The 16,357-nt window shown below is 40.7% G+C and overlaps 1 protein-coding gene across 1 annotated transcript; it reads left to right on the forward strand.

Annotated features, from left to right (window-relative positions):
• The first annotated feature begins 7,393 nt into the window (after positions 1–7,393).
• Positions 7,394–9,867, forward strand: LOC5570268 (transmembrane protease serine 9). Its single transcript, XM_001658999.2, has 6 exons — positions 7,394–7,925; positions 7,992–8,296; positions 8,358–8,477; positions 8,713–9,068; positions 9,126–9,286; positions 9,348–9,867. The coding sequence occupies exons 1-6, from the start codon at positions 7,415–7,417 to the stop codon at positions 9,776–9,778; spliced, it is 1,884 nt and encodes a 627-aa protein (XP_001659049.2). The 5' UTR covers positions 7,394–7,414; the 3' UTR covers positions 9,779–9,867.
• Positions 9,868–16,357: the final 6,490 nt, after the last annotated feature.

Genomic DNA, 16,357 nt, shown 5'->3' on the forward strand with positions numbered 1-16,357 from the left:
TTTCAGGCGCCCGACGACTTTTAACTGATACTACGCTACGCCCGCTCTACTCGGCCTAGTCCTCGACGGAGAATCTAGCCTACTCCGATCGTGACCCGGAGCTCTCTGGTCTTCACGCCATCTCCTTTGCAGCAACGACATAATCGCCGTTATTCCTCTGTTCACTGCATTTTAGGTGATTTCATGCTGGCACATGTTCTGCACGATGTTGTCCGGATTTAGGACGCTTGCGGTTTCTGGCATCATCTCGCTTCGTATATCCCTGAAGCGAGGGCAGTGGAATATAACATGCTCCGGTGTCTTTTCGATATTTGGACAGGCCGGACAATGTGGAGATTCTGCGTGTCCGAATCTGTGCAGATATTTCCGGACGCATTGATGGCCTGACAGAAACTGGGTCAGGAAGAAGTTAACTTCTCCATGTTTTCTGTTCGTCCACACTGACACGTTAGGAATGAGCATGTGGGTCCACCTTCCTTTCTCCGAGTTATTCCACTCCTGCTGCTACCTAGCCATTGTGTCCAACCTAATGGTATTCCTAGTGTCCCTTTACTGGTAGCATGCAATGTGCCAGAGTGATGCAGATAGGGATCATTCCGGCGATGACGCACACTGCGGTACTCGGTAGGCACTCGCCACCCGTATAGCCAAGAGCCGGAACGTACCTGCCAGCTTATCTCGGTTACGTTCCCGGGAACCCGCATTCTGTGTAGGGCTGCGGCGATAGCCCAACTGGCAGTATCGATTGCCTCTCCTCTTCTGTTTGGACGCTTTCTCCGCGCACGCGATGACTGCCCGAATAGCATCCACCGTCGAAGTCTTTTTACGGAATCCGAACTGCCTTCTCGACAATCCGTTCTCGCCTTCCGTGTAGATCGTCATATTGGTCTATATGGAGCAGGATGTGTGTGGTGTAGAATTGGGCAACAGTCGATAGATAGCAATCAGGGATGAGAAATGTAGCAAACATTTACCACCTCGACATTCACATTTTTCTACACGACCATCAAAATCCGAAGCAAACCATGACCGTTCAAAACAAAAAATGTCACGGCTCTTCTAAACTGTAATCTTCTTCTTCCCAACGTTTTTTCAAACCCGAATGCGAAATGACTCGAGCACAGTGGTGACACGATTTTTCCGTTTTTCGGGGTTTTGCATTTTTGCTCGATAAAGGCAGCATGAAATTGAACTTGTTTATATGTATCGCAATGGAATGATTGTGCTCTTGCTGTTAACGCTAATAGATATCAATTAGTTGAAAACACAAGCGAAATATTAGCGATTGAATTATTTTACATTTTTTCCAATCATTCACCTCGAGATGGCTGCCCGAAAACGGTCATAGTGGAGAGACAAAAACAGTCAAACAGTGTGTGAACCGTTGGCAGCGCAACACCTGATGGTATTGATGCTGCTGTTGCTTTGTGTTTTGGTTGACTGGCAGAATCGATGAACTGTGGCAAATTGTGATCACAGTTCTCAAGCCTGGATAGCAATAGTCGGAAAAGTCCGAAATAAATGTAGCTTGTGTTTTTATGTGTGACAGTGCGATCATTCCCTGCCTTGCGAAAGACTGTAGTGAATAAGCATGCCGACCCTGAGTTCATGTTTCAGGGAGTCTCAGGAAGGCTCCTCTCTGAGCTAACCAACAGTTACCATATGTATACCAGTATACTGACAAAAATGTGTGTGGTGCTAGTGAACACAAAGTTTTGTTTTACGGATATTTCAGGATCCTTGCCACTTTGACAGATAAGGTCTCCTGCAAAGTTGTTCAGTAGGTCGAAGGCTATCATTGTTTATACTTTCTAAGAGGTCAGGATTCTAAGATACCTACAGAAGAAAAGTTGCATGCATACTTGCGCCGTGAAGAGCCTGCCTTGTTAATTTTTTATGCCGTGATCAAGACATGTCAATTTTTGTGGACGCCTGGAAAGAAAGGCAAACATTAATAATGATTGATAATTTTAATTAAGCAATTATCATTGAGTTAGTTACAGATTTTCATTGACTAACTTATGAAATTTAGTAATCAAATTCTTCACCAAAATCATAAGTAAAACTTAAAAATTTCAACAATAATCGTTGTGGCGCCAGATCATAATTATTCCTTAAGTAATTATTAAGTTTTTTTTTGTCTCAGTGAAGCAACCTTGCAATGAATCACGAGAATGAACAGCGCGTGGATAAATTAATCCTACGAGTGGAAAGGCTTCGCGAACCGCTTATCGGTGTGTTAATTTTGCTTCTTCGGCGTTGCATCCGTTCGCTTTTTGCGATACTCTTCGTGACGCAAATATGAAAAATGAATTTTGGCGAATGTTGGATCGCGAAGATGCGTCGATCATTGTTCACGAAGAAGATCCATCGCAACACTGAAGCCCTTGAATGACTGAACATCTCTGACGAAGACACCATTTTTCTAAGTGGTCAGACTCCTGATATACCCGCAAAACAAAAGTTTCATGCATACTAGCACTGCATGGTGCCAAATGTTAATTCCAACTTTGGTGGTCCTTGAATTACTGAACAACTTTGTCGAAGACACTATCTTTCAAAGTGGTCAGGCTTCTGAGATATTTGCAAAACATAGTAAACACCCAAATAAAGCCTTTAGAAAGTGTTTTGAAGTTTCTATGCGAAATCTAACAAGCAACCTTCTATAAATCAATGAATGGCTGCGAAACAGAAACAGTTTATAGTAATGTTTGTACAAATTATGAGGATAAATCATTAACAAAATATCGATAAATTTTGCGGGAAATTTGTTTTTATTGTTTATTTCTATAATATTACAAAATACAAAAAAAAAACAAACAAAAAAACAGAAACAAATATTTTAAACATTTAAAAAGGATTTTGTCTTTGAGAAAACTTTTGACTATTTTCCTATCATTTGTTTTACCGTAAGAGAGAGGAAACAGCTGGCTTTGATTGCGAGTTCTCAAAAGTCTTGATGAACCTGTCATCAACTGCCACTAAAAACCGCACATTGATTGGGAGAAGTGCAAAAATTTGGCCAAACTAAAAGTGGCTGTGATTGAAAATTGAGGTTGTTTTCCAATGCGCTTGGAAAGTGTATTAGTTATTGACATAGTGGCTTCCTATTTGGACTAATAATAAATTTCGGTAACTTCCACATTTTAAATCTATTTGATATTCAGACGCGAATGACCTGCTATGGTTAAAGCGTCTATAATTCAAAAGAAAAATCTTTTTGATTGTCTTACCATCAAGAAATATATTAAATTTTACTACCAAAACACACAAAACCTTTCAAAATTTGAAGACATTCAAGTAATCATGTATGTATGGAGAAATAGGGAACCCCTATGTCCATAACAGGTAGACCAACCCTAGATGAATTGTGGAAAAAAGATCACAGATAAGGAAAACAATAGTCTTCTTCTTCTTATTCTTCCTGGGTGTAACGTCCCAAATGGGAAATAGTCCTCTTTTCATGTGTTCTAATGAGCTCTTGCACATTTATTAACTGAGAGCTTTTTTGCTATTGACCATTTTTGCGTATGTGTATCTTGGAGAAAAGCACGACGATAGGAGTAAATGGTCCAAAATGCTACTTAAAGGATTTGTGTCGTTTTCTCTTAAAAAGATCCACATTTTAAGGCCATTCGAAGCCTTTACAGTAACTTTACAATTTTTTTTAACTATCACCATGAAAACATTTACCAAGTGTGACCTTTTTTACTGTTTAAAATCGTGTCGAATAGTTGATTGAAAAATGGGGGTGGTTCAAAATGACCAAAAAGATGTGGTAGAATGCCATTTAGTATGGATAACGTATAGTCAGCAACCAAGCTGCCCCATGAGTTTGCTTCATGGCATAGAAACGCTTATTCGTTAATAAAATCATCGAAAAAGCTTAGGACTTAGGCAAAAAAGTGAAGCATTGTTGAATTCCACCCGGAAATTAATGGAAAATCTATAAGTGGCAAATATTGGATAGACATATTTTAACATTGTTCGGGAAAGAATACAAATTGAAACGTTCTAGGAATGTTCCAATAAATCGAGCCATTTTATCCAATCAGAGCGTATTGGACCATGTTTCCCTACCCTATGCTCTGGGAAGTCGATACAATTTCCAATTCGAAAAGATCCTCGACCGATGGGATTCGAACCCACGACCCTCCGCAACATAAGTACTAAGGGGGGGTTTTCAACGAGAAGTTGGAAAAAAAATATCATAAAGTTCTTCTATTTTTTCTTTACAGCTCAATTGTGCGGCCAAAATCCAAGTGGATTATACTTTGAGGAGGCAGGATCCGTTATCAATTTGAGAATTTTCAAAAGCAGTTTTTTTTTGTACAAAATCATGAAAATGTGTTCACAGTATTCTATTCTCTAACCGAAACATAGTGAACACATTTTCGTAGAATAAATTTCAGCTTTGAACAGAAAAACTGCTATTGAGTTTTCGACGATGATGATGATTGCGATGACGGATCCTTGAACGTTAATTGGTTCACAGTATATCCCAAGTAACACCAAATACATCTTTTTGTGCAGCATTAATGATATATTGTTATATTGAAGCTCTATTTGAGAATTATATAACATCTTGTGTTATATATGAGATATAGTACAGTATTCGAAAAACATGTCATGCAAGATCATGAATTAGAAATAAAGCAAAGGGTCTAGGTATTATTATTGCTTCATGAGCGTTAATATAACTTTTATAAGATTTAAACCGCACATGTTTACGTTATCGAAATGTATGCGCTAAAAAGTATTTTGAACTAGTTTTCAATAACATTCAAACACCATGAAGATGCATTAACATCAGGCAAGTTGTTCATATTGACCCGGGCCTTTCTACCCCACTCCCATATGACGATCAAAGTTTTGAATGTTAATTTTTAAGGTGACAAAAAGACAATTTTCAGCTGGTATAAACTTTACAAACCATTTTACACCTATCAAAGTGGAGGCTATCTAAGCACGACTTTTCCACACTTTTACAATCAGACATACGATGCCACAAAAAATTGATGAAAATTAAAAAAAAGTTTTCACCCGGTCTCGAACACGTGACCTTTGGATTCAGAAGTCAACACCTTATCACTACACCACCAAGTAATGCACAGTGGAGCCGAGATTGTTCACCAATATAAATGCAAGCAATCTATACAGTAGCACATGCTCTGTTATTCTTTGAAGTCCATCGTCATCACAGCTGAGCTACAGCGATTGCATTCGATGCTATTCGAGATTGACGTATGATGTGTTACAACAGTATAATAATCCTATTGAAAAACATCTTGTGGTGAAATACAGTCATTGTAAGGTTTGATGATTACAAGTTGCCTCACAACTTTCAATCAAACAAACATATGTTTCTGATGCGTATTGAATACGTTGATTATACAAGTATATGACTTCATTACCTTTCTTGAAAATGAAATGCTAAGTAAAACGCCAGTAGCGCATTACAAACACCTGTTTGAGCCAACTTGATGGTTTGAGATTTATGCATGTTATTTTTACGTCTTAAATACGTTGTTCAAACAAACTATACAAGTGCTTCATTTGCCACGTGGCACGTACAAATGCAAAGTAAAAATTTGCCGGGGGCAACATTGACGGTCCAAAAAATTGCCACGGCACAGTATATAAAGTCGTTTGATTTATGCTGTCCGAGTGTTAATTTGAGAAGTGAGCGCAATAAACACATTGTGATTATCCACAAGTAGTGTGTTATTCAGGGTAGTTCGATTGATATTAATGTGGATGTTCTTAGTAACATGATTTTCATAAAATAGTTTAGAATATAAACATCCGAACATTTTTTGACGGCACTGCAGGCTTCGTGAGGAAGACTCCATATTGTGTTTCTGACATTGGGAATTGATACGATGAAAAATTCTATGATGACACACATATTTTCAGGATAGTTTGTTTTGTTTTTCCATTTCATTGAGGCGCATGGATTTACAATTAATAAAATTGTGCATTTCACAATAAATCTGGAGCCGCACACAGTTTGAGTACACTATTGGGAATCAACAGAAGAAAAGTTAATAATCACCACAAGCAATTCGCGAAGAGAAAAAAAAAAACATTCGCTTTCATTATTTTGATTTTGTTTTGAAATGATGCTATCAAAACAAAAATAGATGTAATTTGTAAAACAATACATCTTCTTAGCTTCACTATAACAAGTAAGTATTAGTGATGCTATGTAGTACATCTTTAACACATAATTGTATGTTCTAATGATGTATTGGGAAACATCTTCTATGACATGAAAGATGTTTTATAAGCCGCCATTTTTTGCGCTGTTTCGGTGATATAAGTGTACAAAATAAAGTCATCCATATACACCACAAAACATACCAATTTGTAAGAATCAAGTATTTTATTCATTTATAAAACAAGTTGTGTTACTTGGGATGGTAGACATGATCGCTCCAGGACCGTTCAAGCATAACCCAAAATTCATATATGGTAAATGGACAAGGAACCCAGACAACCAGAAGTCGCATAGCAGTATATGAACAAAGTTGCTTATTTGTACAATCTGCATCACTTCCGCACTACATGGTGGATGAAATGGTTTGATCGATGAATTTCCTCGCATAAAACGCTGTTTTCTGAGTTCATAACTACATTCCATTTCGTCCCGTATTCTTGTACAAAGTTAGTCGGATCAATCCGTAGCAGATGTCAAATAAATTTTGTTATCATAAATTAAGTCGCATAAGAGTACAAACTAATTCGCAAGAAAATCTACACACTCGCATTACATGTTATGTTTCATCTTATAAAATATGCACGTATATCGCCTCCACTTTTGTACGTATAAGGTCTTTTCGCGACATCTTATACGTGAAACTTTGCACATATAAGCATCGCATAACGCAAAAGGTGATTTCGTAATCCACTAGAAGCAAGATCTGATTTAAAGTGAAGATGAATCGAAGGCAAAATTCAAATTTTCAAGAGCAGGGATCTAGAGAACGAAACATCCGTTTGAGCTGAAAACCTAATCGATTGGTACCCACCAGCTAGTGACAAAATGTGTCGATATGGGACGAAAGCGAATGTGTCATTGTCCCATCATAGTCAGAATATATTTAGATTGTCTCGTTACATTACCCATGAGTCATTGGACAACCCATGAACCTACAGCTGGTCGCCCTACATTCGACTTAGATAGGAATTTCTCCGCCAACCTAGCAGGGCACTGGGAATCACTACAGTGAAAACGTTCTTATCTCGACAGATTCCAATCGAACATGTTCATCTATCTCCCGCCACATACTGTCTCTTGGACAAAGAGCACAACAAAACGTCTCATTCGAAGATATCGGTTCCGGTAGAATTCGATAAAACAACATCATTACCGAGTTGCGCATCCAAGTACTGGTTCAACACGCGTCGCGCAATGATCAAATCGTTCGTTCTATTCGCCTTCCTGGCGACCTTGACCCTTTGCCGAGTTCACGGTGTACCTATGACTGCCCTTCAAGGTGACACCGGATGGATGGAAATGTCCAGGTTCTGGATAAGGCTGCCTAATTTGGACTATCGGAAGGAGGTCGTTGTAAGCGAGGCGAGCATCGGAGGTTCCAAGATCGCCGGTGGTACAATTGCCGAGAAGCAACAGTTTCCGTATCAAGCAGCGATTTTGATCAACTTTCTGGATGGTTCTGGTGTTCTATGTGGAGGAGCGATCATTTCTTCGACTTATGTGTTGACTGCTGCCCATTGCTCAGATGGAGCGATCGACGCCACGGTCATTGTGGGAACCAATGTAATCAGTATTCCAAGCGATGATCAAGCCGTGGAGATCAAAGTTACCTTTCACGATATATTGGTGCATCCGTTGTACGATCCGGTAGAAGTTGTGAACGACATCGCCATTGTACGATTGACTAAAGCGCTTGCGTTTTCCAGTGAGTCATTGTTGATTTTTTTGTGTGAATAAGAGTAACCAGTGGCGACATCGTTTTTCGTTTTAGATAAAATTCAGCCGATTCGTCTCCCCAACAAAAAAGAAGCTCTACTGGATCTAGCGAATACTGATGCTACCGTTTCTGGATGGGGAGCTTTGAGTGGGGAAGAGTATGTCGAGATCACAGGCAGCGTAAAACTAGAACTACGATACACTAATAATCCTGTGATATCCAACGACGTTTGTGGCAAGGTGTTCCAAGACATGATTCGACATTTCCACGTTTGTGTCTCCGGAGATAAAGGTCGAAATGCTTGTCAAGGAGATTCGGGAGGCCCTTTGAGAGCCAATCTGAATGGAAAGACTACTCTGGTGAAAAATTGTAGCGTGGTAACGAATACTGTACTCTTCACTAACGTGTGATTCATTGCAGATTGGAATCGTCTCTTATGGTTCCGTAGATGGTTGCGAGAAGGGATCGCCTGCAGTCTATACGCGAGTTGGGTCTTATCTCGAATGGATAACACAGCACACCAATGTTCCGATAGAAAATTGAGCGATGGATCTTCATTAAGGCAATCAAGATAGCGTATGTGTCATCAATAGGGACGTCTTCCAAATAAATCAAAACTTTGTATCCATGACTGTATGGACATGTGTATTTTTTCCGTGATGACCTTATTTCCGCATGCTCTTTATCTTTGCCGTTTGTTTTCAGAAGCTAATCACTTCTGCAGGCAGATTATTATCTTTCAAATTGTATAAATACAAACTTGAGACATGATTAGCCCTTAGTTATATTCAGCAAAATCCGATTGCACGGTGGCATAATCGGTTACGATAGAGATTCCACAATGCGTAAGCTCGTGACACTGACGGTGCTTCTGGCTTTGGGTAGCCTGAGTACTGCCTACAGCGTTCCAAGTGCCAGGATTATTAAGTTGCCAATTGCACAAGAACTTCCTAACATCGAATCATTGGTCAAAGAATCCAGTCAGAGAATTACGGGCGGTGAGGTGGTGCTGCCAACTGATATCCCATATGCTGCCGGAGTCATCGTACAAGGACCAATCGGTACGCGATGGTGTGGTGGAACCCTGGTTTCCGTAAACTTCGTCGTGACAACGGCAAGTTGTCTGATCCTGTAAGTTATCGAATTCAAACGAGTTGATACCAATTGATTGGATATATCCTATTGTAGTGAACCAGTTCCGATTACTGTAGCTCTGGGCGCTTCGAATATGAGCAATATTGCTGATCCTGTAATGGTTGCTGAAGTGCGCGTTCACGCGGGCTACGATGCGGAAGCATGGCAAAATGATATTGCTCTGTTGCGTTTGCAGAGACCCACTACCGTCAGTGGTATGTAGCAAGCGAGCTCCGGAAAATCGATCATCACTACTGTACTCTCTTCCTTCCTCAGCAACCATCCGACCGGTTCGTCTGCCCAACATGCGTCAACTGCAGTCTCCTTTCCTCAACCAACTGGCAACTGCATCCGGATGGGGTGCCCTGTTCCAAAACGCTCCGGAGGTTCTTCCACTGAATGATCTGCGCCGGGTAAGTTTGCCGGTCATCTCCAATCTCAACTGCGCCGTCCGATTCCCGGGATGGATTACCGAGAATCAAATCTGCGTCGCAACCGACATGGGTTCACCGTGCCACGGTGACCAGGGAGGTCCCCTGACGGTGGCTGATCCCGATGGCAGGACTACGCTGATAGGACTTTTCGCCTACAACTCCATCTTGGGATGCAACTCCGGGTGGCCGGCAGTTTTCACTCGAGTTACTCCGTACTTGCTCTGGATTGCGGAGAACTCGGATGTCATCATTTCGCTCGATTTCGAGTACTGAAATGGTGTTATTTGTTAATTTTGGGTTGAAACTAGCTGTTTGAATTGATAAGAGTGATATGTGTAAAAGAACAGAAAAAAAAAATCCAGGTTGTATATGTGTTACTTTTGATTCCGAACAATACAACGTTAAAGTAATCTTGTCTCTCTGGTTATCTCACACAAGAAACAACTTAGTGGTTGGCGTGTATGCGGAACCGTAAGTACCTACATCTTTTTTGTGATGTGCTACGGGATTTAAATCTTCCAACCGCTAAACTTTATGGTTCTGATTGATTCAAACGAAAAGAACAAGGTATTCCAGTAACCAAAAATACTTCCTTTAGAGCTTGTAGCCTCAGGCCAAACATGAACGTATTACACAGTTCCATCTTCTACGGTCTTGGGAGGTACTCCTTCAGTTGCTTCGTTGGATCGGTGGTTTATACAGGGGGAGTTTTGTTCCATCTAGCAACTTGCGGAAATGACTAAAAGTCCATATTCGTAGTTGCAACATAGCTTCTCACCTCACGGGGTACATCATTGAACACACTTAAATTATTGCACCGACCTCGGCAAAACCATTCCTCGAGAACTCAACAATTGAGATATCGGTATTTTTCAATACCGTATCTCAGTCAAAAATTTAACCATGATCTCGGCGAACGCTCTCTGTAAATCTCGGCAAATAATTACCAAAATCTCAGCTGTTGAATTCTCGGAAATCCGTTTACTGAGATCGATTTCCGAATTTATACATGTCACAAGTGCAGGGATGAGAAAAGTACTGGAGCAAACATTTACCGCCTCTACATTTACATCTTTCTACACGACCATCAAAATCCAAAGCAAACCATGACGGTTCAAAACAAAAAAATGTCACGGCTCTTCAAAAATGTAATCTTCTTCTTCCTAACGTTTTTCAACCCCGAATGCGAAATGACTCGAGCACAGTGGTGACACGATTTTTGCGGTTTTCGGGGTTTTGCATTTTTGCTCGATAAAGGCAGTATGAAATTGAACTTGTTTATATGTATCGTAACGGAATGATTGTGGTCTTTCTGTTAGAGCTAATAGATTTCAATTAGTTGAAAACACAAGCAAAATATTAGCGATTGAATGATTTAACACTTTTTTCAATCATTCAGCTTGGAATGGCTGCCCGAAAATGGTCATAGTGGAGAGACAAAAACAGTCAAGCAGTGTGTGAACCGTTGGCAGCGCAACGCCTGATGGTACATATTGATGCTGCTGCTGCTTTGTGTTTTGGTGGAATGGCAGAATCGATGAACTGTGGTGAATTGTGGTCACAGTTCCCAAGACTGCACAAGTGTGTTTTAAATGCATTCTTCAACGACTTTATAATGATGATTTTGAAAATGATCATTGTGTCAGTAAATCACAATTATCATTTTCAACATCATCATTATGAAGTCGTTGAAGAATGCATAAAACTCTACAAATTTTTGTGAACTCATAGTAAATATCTAAAGAAAAAAAATAAAAAAAAACTCGTCTTCAACTCTTGCATGTAAATAACGATTCTTTTAGGAATCTGTAGAGGATTGTCTGAAAAAATTCTAGAGTCATCTTGGCTGGAGCAGCTAGATGAATCCTTTGAGAATCTTGTGAAAGACTTCCGAAATGAATTCCTAGAATAATCCTTACTGAAATGTACAATGTTGTTCACAATGAAGCCTCTGAAGAAATTCAAGCGGATTTAGAAACCACCTTGCAAAGGATTTATGGAGAAATCATCTCAGGCCATCCTGGAACACTATCTGCAGAAATTTTTCGAAGGAATTCTAGAGAAAATCCCGAAAATAAATTTAGGGAAAAATCCTGTGAGCATAACTGGAAGTACATATTACTAAAGGAGTCCTTAATGAATCATGTGCGCATACCTTACAGAAATTTAAGGTAATATTCGCTGAAGGAATTTAAAAAAAATGAAAATCCCTCTCAAAATATCATTGGAATACTCCTGCGAGCAATTACTAGAGTAATTCTGGATTGAATCACTGCAAAAAAATCAAAACAAATTAGTATTTAAATTCGTTTAGAAAATTTGTATAGAAATAATTTGGGAATGCCTATAGTAATTCTCAATTCAAAATAAACTAAGAACTTAGAAATGTCATGGTGATTCGAATGCTATTCAAGTAAGAGACTTTCACTCTAAATATCATAAAAATCGATTGACATTTGGAAATAGGAATATTGTAATATGTGGTCAAACTTCCAATGCATGGAACCAAATGAAGATAGAATATTTTTCAATATTTTATGTAAGGGCGTTTCTAGGCCTATCATAAGGATGCTTTGACGTGTATTAGTTTTTACATAAATGCTTGGAAACAATGTTTGGCCCATAGCGGGACAAAAGTCCGAATCTGCGGGGCAAAAGTTCGACCTATGTATAAACTCACGGAAAAAATTTCAAATTGCCTGAAATTCACATATTATCTTCAAATTTAGCTAAATTTTCCTGATCGTGAGAAAAATGTGACAAAAAATACTTAGTTTTGAAAAAAAACTGCTATTTTTGGGTGTATTACAATTAACCCTGTTTTGGTCTTTTTTTTTGATAAAAATTTAATGTGTATTTTTCGGCAAACATAAGTTTACGGCTGGTATAAAGTATGCCTGTCATAAAAGTATGATATGTTGTGTTTCAGCCAACGAACTTTTGCCCCACGCTAGATTCGAACTGTTGCCCCACCGGTGGGGCAAAAGATCGTTTAAGACAATCAATTTTGAAACTATTATAACTAAAAATGAGTAAATATTTTGACACAAATTTGTTCAGCAAAATTATACCCAATATGTTGAAGATTCGCTGTATGGTATTTGTTTTGTTTCATCTGCTATTGTTTTCCTGGAAACTTTGATTATATCACTAAGGTGGAACTTTTGCCCCACCTTACTCTAATGCTTTTGCAAGGTGGAGGAATTTCTAAAGAAAAAAATAGAATCCTGAAAACAATCCTAAGGGAGGCTGAAGCGATGTCGGTGGGATCTAGCTCTCCACACTCCAGATGTTTTATTACGTGATTATTAATCCAAGAAACATGAACTTTATGATAAATAATTTTAATCGAACAAGTTAAGTATGTCAATATCAATAATAAAGATAACGATTTACAGCATGCGGTAATCTCTAGACAAATGCCCGAACAATTTCTTGAAGTATTCACTGATAAAACTTTTATAATAATCCCTACTGAAATTCCTAGGAAATTTACAATTTTCTTAAGAAATTACTGGAAAGAACTTTGGACTTTTGCTTCTGCAAACCTTGAGCGTCTGTACTCCATGTTAGGAGCGGCTCACAACAGCGTCTGTTCCCCATGTCAGGGGCGGCTGATCATCGTCCGAGTGCCAGAGAAGGACTCTAAGCTAAACTGCGCACTATGGTCCTCCGAACATTTAGGGGGAATGGTCCTCCGGAAATCTAGGGGGTTGGTGTCAGGCCCTGCAAGCCAGCCGTAAAAAATCAAGCAACGAATAATCAACGAGAGAATACGAACCGGGACAATCGGCGAAGACCACAGCGACGTAAAAGGACTAGTGATTGGAAGCTCGGTACGTGGAACTGTAAATCTCTCAACTTCATCGGGAGCACACGCATACTCGCCGACGTGCTAAAGGACCGTGGATTCGGCATCGTAGCGTTGCACGAAGTGTGTTGGAAGGGATCAATGGTGCGAACGTTTAGAGGTAACCATACCATCTACCAGAGCTGCGGCAATACACATGAGCTGGGAACAGCTTTCATAGTGATGGGTGATATGCAGAGGCGCGTGATCGGGTGGTGGCCGATCAATGAGAGAATGTGCAAGTTGAGGATCAAAGGCCGGTTCTTCAACTTCAGCATAATAAACGTGCACAGCCCTCACTCCGGAAGCACTGATGATGATAAAAACGCTTTTTACGCGCAGCTTGAACGCGAGTACGATAGTTGCCCAAGCCACGACGTCAAAATCATCATAGGAGATCTAAACGCTCAGGTTGGCCAGGAGGAGGAATTCAGACCGACGATTGGAAAATTCAGCGCCCACCGGCTGACGAACGAAAACGGCCTACGACTAATTGATTTTGCCGCCTCCAAGAATATGGCCATTCGTAGCACCTACTTCCAGCACAGCCTTCCGTATCGATACACCTGGAGATCACCACAGCAGACAGAATCGCAAATCGACCACGTTCTGATTGATGGTCGGCACTTCTCCGACATTATCGACGTCAGGACCTATCGTGGCGCTAACATCGACTCTGACCACTATCTGGTGATGGTCAAACTGCGCCCAAAACTCTCCGTCGTTAACAACGTACGGTACCGACGGCCGCCCCGGTATGACCTAGAGCGGCTCAAGCAACCGGATGTCGCAGCGGCATACGCGCAGCAACTCGAGGCTGCATTACCGGAAGAGGGTGAGCTGGACGAAGCCCCTCTTGAGGACTGCTGGAGAACAGTAAAAGCAGCCATCAACGAGAGCAACGTCGGGTACGTGGGACGGAGTCGACGGAACGAATGGTTCGACGAGGAGTGCCAGGAGGTTTTGAAGGAGAAGAATGCAGCGCGGGCGGTCATGCTGCAGCAAGGGACCCGGCAGAACGTGGAACGCTATAAACGGAAACGGCAACAGCAGACCCGCCTCTTTCGGGAGAAAAAACGCCGCCTGGAGGAAACGGAGTGCGTGGAGATGGAACAGCTGTGCCGGTCTCAGGAAACGCGTAGGTTCTATCAGAAGCTCAACGCATCCCGCAACGGCTTCGTGCCGCGAGCCGAGATGTGCAGGGATAAGGATGGGAGCATTCTGACGGACGAGCGTGAGGTGATCGAAAGGTGGAAGCAGCACTTCGACGAGCACCTGAATGGTGCTGAGAGCACAGGCAATGAAGGACGCGACAACGGAGGAAATGCCTTCGTCAGTACTGCGGAAGATGGAAACCAACCAGCCCCCACTTTGAGGGAGGTTAAGGATGCCATTCACCAGCTCAAGAACAATAAAGCTGCTGGTAAGGATGGTATCGGAGCTGAACTCATAAAGATGGGTCCGGAAAGGCTGGCCATTTGTCTGCACCGGCTGATAGGCACAATCTGGGAAACAGAACAGCTACCGGAGGAGTGGAAGGAAGGGGTAATCTGCCCCATCTACAAGAAAGGCGACAAGTTAGATTGTGAGAACTTTCGAGCGATCACCATTCTAAATGCGGCCTACAAAGTATTATCCCAGATTATCTTCCGTCGTCTGTCACCCGTAGTAAACGAGTTCGTGGGAAGTTATCAAGCCGGCTTCGTTGACGGCCGATCGACAACGGACCAGATCTTTACTGTACGGCAAATCCTCCAAAAATGTCGTGAATACCACACGGGTAAAAATGCGGCGCTCTAAAACAGGAGAAAGAGTCATGATTTCGGGAGGAAAGTGTGTTTTCATGTTATGAAAATACACCATGACCAAAAGTCATGAAATCATGAAGCATTTTACCGTAACGCCGGCTGTGCGTTACTTTTCCAATTTTTAGCGAAGAAAAATGGCAATTTAAATTCTCAAATCATGAAGCATGTATGCTGGAACCATGAATAAAATTCATGGAAACATAAGCACTATTCATGGATTTTGTCATCTGTCATTTATGATTTCTATTTTTGATACGAAAAGTGGCAATTTCGGTCATGAAATCATGAAGCAGGATCTGATATCATGAACATAGGTCATGAAAACATAAGCACTTTGCATGTATTCAGATACCTGTCATTTATGATTCCAATTTTGGTGCTGAAAAGTGGTAAGTTGAGTCATGAAATCATGAAGCAGGATCCCTGAATCATGAACTCAGTTCATGAAAACGAAACATTATTCGTCAATTTAGATCCCAGTTTATATTTGCCATTGGTAAACAAATAAAATAAAGATTAAAATTGTTTCTGCTTTTGTGTCGATAGTTTCGTAATGAACCGTGAAAACATTCCACAAATGTCAACCTAACGAGTGTGACATCTTTAGCAGGACCGCGAACATTCGGTGGTTAGGTTTGTACGCAAAATGTTGTTCCGAGCATCAATTGTATTGGTAAATGGTCCCTGGGCTGGTGCATTGCATGAGTCATGGAACAGTCCTCAACAGCTCTGCGGATGTGGAAAGTGGAACTGGATCATCCGGCTGCCTTTTGTGACCTGCTCTGTTATAGGACGTGGAGTATGCATCACTTCCGAACAGTTAAAATCACCAACGAGCTTGTCATGCAAAATCTTCGCTCAAAGTCAAACCTTTCCCGGTTCTGCAAAGTCAGGATTAGGTAAGTACATTGATTGTGTTGAAAAACAATGTAGGAACTCACGAGAATTACACCAAGAATGTCATCGATATGATGACAAGGTTCCGAAGAATTTAAACTTTTTCAAAACAAAACTTTTTTTATAATTTCACTAGAAAAGATCACCGATCGCCATGAGACACGTTGACTAAGGTGAAGAAAGTGACAGTTAGATTTGTGTAACGCCCTGAGCATACGAATTCTTGCATAATAGTCACGATTTCATGACTTTTAGTCATGATATCATGAAACATAAAATTATATGAAATCATGACTT

The sequence above is a fragment of the Aedes aegypti genome, chromosome 2 (genome assembly GCF_002204515.2).
Source record: "Aedes aegypti strain LVP_AGWG chromosome 2, AaegL5.0 Primary Assembly, whole genome shotgun sequence".
In the NCBI taxonomy this organism is placed as follows: domain Eukaryota; kingdom Metazoa; phylum Arthropoda; class Insecta; order Diptera; family Culicidae; genus Aedes; species Aedes aegypti.

Excerpts from the sequence above, each read along its gene's own strand:
- LOC5570268 (XM_001658999.2), top strand. The coding sequence starts at position 7,415 with ATGATCAAATCGTTCGTTCTATTCGCCTTCCTGGCGACCTTGACCCTT. Across the intron at positions 8,297-8,357 it reads TGAATGGAAAGACTACTCTG|ATTGGAATCGTCTCTTATGG; the intron begins GTGAAAAATTGT and ends GATTCATTGCAG. Across the intron at positions 9,069-9,125 it reads ACGGCAAGTTGTCTGATCCT|TGAACCAGTTCCGATTACTG; the intron begins GTAAGTTATCGA and ends ATCCTATTGTAG.